A 3539-nucleotide genomic window follows, 5' to 3' on the forward strand; every position below is an offset into this window, starting at 1 on the left:
TATATAATATTTCTGCCGGAACGGGTGCATTGTACGTACTGGTCACCGGTAAACGAATCTACGTTTTGGCCAACAACACAGCAGCACAGCTAGTCTATAGACACTATTACTTGCTAATCACAGTAAAAGATAAACTAAAGTGCTATATGAACTTCTATTCTAGTTCTATGGTGCGAACACGTCTGTTCCGTTCGTCAGGGGTGCACGCGTAGAAGATAGCGAACTCGTGCTGCTCAGTAGCCGATCTCCAGGAACAACGATCCGCGCCATCTAGCGACAACTTTAATCGCCCGCGAATTATTTCTGAGGATTGTTATTACTGGCGGCCTAGATAAGAAGGCAAGGCGGCCTAGATAAAAAGGGAAGCGAAGAATGTGGGTCCTAATAGAAGTTCGCCACACTATGTAGATGTGATACAAAGAAAAGCAAAATAGACCGGGCTGCTTAAAAAATTCAATAATTGCTGTAACGTTGATGTAATGTTCTATGTAGAAATGTTGAAGAAGGAATCAAAACTTGCGTATTAAACTGAATAAATTTTAATATCTTGCACAGTGTAGTAACATCTTGCACAGAGAGACAAAGAAACGCGCACACGCGCCTAAGCGCGTGTGCTTACTCTCACCATCACAACCAGACCCTCGACCCCCTACATCTCTGTCTCTCCAGCCTACAACACATCTGTCCCCCACATATGTAACTAACCCACAGTCCACGTTCGTGCGTCCGTGGGTGTGAACGTCAACGTGTGTGCGTGCGTGCGTGCGTGTGCACGTACAAGTGCGTGCGAAGAGTACGACCGGAAAAGGAGACATAACTGGAGCCGGCGAAAACGCTACACAATGTTATGTATAGCCGGCATTTTACTGTTTACGGTTTACACATCGTATGTGTATGTTCCAAACTATCTTTGTTTCCAGTAATATATAAACATTATTTTACAAAAAAAACGGGTTTGAAAATGTATTCAAACGCAGCAGAAAATACGTCAGAATGGCGCTAAAGGGGTCCATGTTTTCAACATTTTCTGGGGAAGGGCCCGCCATACCCCCCGCCGCGCTCGGCTCCGCCCTCGAGTTCCGGATGTTACCTAATTCGATCCCCCCGCAAAACTCGCTGGTTACGGGCCTGTATACTTGTGTACAAAGTCATTTTATTACATAAAAAAAGAAACCAACATTTAGTCTAAAATCAACCAATAAATTTAAACTTTCTGTACTTATACCTTCAATACCGCACAACTACATATATGGCATAAGAAAAGAGAAATAAGTTCGGCAGCATGCATATTCATAGGCTTACACAAATAACAATTTGATTTTCTCACCAAAGAACCCCACATTAAAAGTATAATAAAACAAAATTACAAAAATGGAAATGGAAATAATTATATATTGTGCATTCTAGCTGCGGGCCGACCAGTGAGCACAAGACGCCTCGATCGCTCCATCCCTCTCTCTCACTCACTTACCACCTCGACCCCTTCCCTCTCTCTCGCTCACTTACCACCTCGACCCCCTCCCTCCCTCCCTCACCACCTTCTCCCCCCCCCCTCCTCCCCCCCTTCTTTCCCTGTTTACCGATTAACCATGTTTACACAGAATTTTAAAGGAAAATGGATTGGGGTTGAAATTTTCGTTCCGTTTAAGTTCACGTTTTGTCCTTTCTTCACGAAAGTAATGGGGTTTACAGTAGTGTGACATTATTGTATCATTTGCCCATATTAGGCCCAATAGGTGGCGCTATACTATTTCCTAAAGCCATGTACTTGCGTGGTCACTCTACTACGTGGCAGGCTGGAGAGTGGCTGGAAATAAATCCTTTGTTGAGTTTATATATTATACGTCAGCTCTTACGACTTTACTTCTAGAAATACAACAAGTAGGTTACAGTATTTTACTAAAATCTGTTCAGAAATAAAATGGCCACCTCCTTTTGGGCTCTGTAGCATTTATTACTCTATCAAATCACTTCAAACTTTCACCGGATTATGTACATTTTAGACCCAAAATGTGTGGAAGTTTGACTGGGGTCCTTTACCCCTAAAAAGGCAATAACGATATTTTTAACCACTTTTCCTAAATCCATGGTCGGCGTATTTCTAATCCAACAGATAAGAAAGTGTGGCATGATGTCCTGTATAACATGTATAATCTGACTATTGGACATTTGCGATTGTATCATCAATTAAATCTAGAACTTCGAAATACTTGTTGAGCCCTTTATCAATTTCATTGGCCTCAGGTAGGGGGTTGATGCGAGACTGCAGCAACTGGTAGTGATCTGCTGTGATGGGCATAATGGTCTCGGGAATATTCACAATTGTCAAATTGTCTTCATTCTCGGGTTCACTATTGGCGCTCTCGCCATTTGCATCGTTATCAGGCTCCTCCGTTTGACGAAACATATCCCTCATTGCAGTGTTTGCAGAATGTTGCAACTCAAGTGAACGCTGGACAAATAATTGTAGTGGAGATGATTTTGCTGTTCTCAATGTGTGGTGATTCCACATGGCGGTGAAATCATCCAAAGATTTCTGAATGCGTGGTAGGTACACATAATGCAGTGCAAACATTTGCTCATCACTATTCGGATCCAGTACATGATTCGCTTCAAACTGGCAGAAAAGGTCATAAAACACATTGGTGGAGCCATTCCACACATCCACCCAAAGTCTCTCGATGCGGATATTGTGGACGCTCTTTCCTCTTATTGCGCTTCCACGCCCTGCCCCGTGATAGCGCAACATTGCATCGCAGACAAGGGTATTCTCTCCCCCCTTATCCACTCGAACCCGTGACGGCCAGCCATACTCTTTCACAGCATTTTCAAAGTGTTGATGTACTGTTGTCGCCTTGTTGTTGATGGAAGCCTTCAGAAAAACTATCAATCTTGAGTATCCATCGACTGCTCCATGCACCGCTATACGCCACCTGAGAAAACAAGGGAAATTAACAATAGTAAGGCAACAAAATAATGTAATTTATCTTATTATGAATCCATTTAAGTTCACCAGTGCGGCCATATTGAATATCGCAGATCGCGATCACAAACCTTCCTCTACTCAGCCCCATGTACCAAGCAAAAATGGAGTGGACTTTATTGTAACAAGTGCCGCAGAGCGACAGCGCTAACCTGACGGCAGGTGTTCTGATGCTAAACTCGCTGGCAAACGAATGAAGAGCACCCTCCCATCACCGCGTTCGCGCTCAGAGCATATATCTAGGATACTACTAATACAGATCTAAAATCTATGATAGCTAGGCTTTGCTATACCGGTAGTACAGTAATAAAGATACCGCTGTGTAACTGTAACGTATAAATTGAAGGTTTGTTGAATAAATGATGATATAAATTCAAACTTGTGTTTTAAACTGCATAAACTTTAATATCTGCTCACGTCACATCTTCTTGCACACAGAGACAAAGACAACGCGCACACGCGCGTAAGCACGTGCACTTACTCTCGTCTCCACAACCAGATTCTCGACTCCTACATCTCTGGGGCCCGTTGTCAGAAACAAAATTAGTCTTTTAAA

The 3539-nt window shown here is 42.9% G+C and overlaps 1 protein-coding gene across 1 annotated transcript in view; it reads right to left on the reverse strand.

Moving 5' to 3' along the window:
* Positions 1–1575: 1575 nt before the first annotated feature.
* Positions 1576–3539, reverse strand: part of LOC106817080 — a 4996-nt gene continuing 3032 nt past the window's right edge. The window contains exon 3 of the mRNA XM_014821727.1: positions 1576–2933. Within this exon, the coding sequence (XP_014677213.1) occupies positions 2159–2933 (775 nt within the window). The 3' untranslated portion in view covers positions 1576–2158. The remainder of the gene's footprint in view (positions 2934–3539) is intronic.

Source organism: Priapulus caudatus, unplaced genomic scaffold, assembly GCF_000485595.1.
Source record: "Priapulus caudatus unplaced genomic scaffold, Priapulus_caudatus-5.0.1 Scaffold1589, whole genome shotgun sequence".
NCBI classification, from domain to species: Eukaryota; Metazoa; Priapulida; class Priapulimorpha; order Priapulimorphida; family Priapulidae; genus Priapulus; species Priapulus caudatus.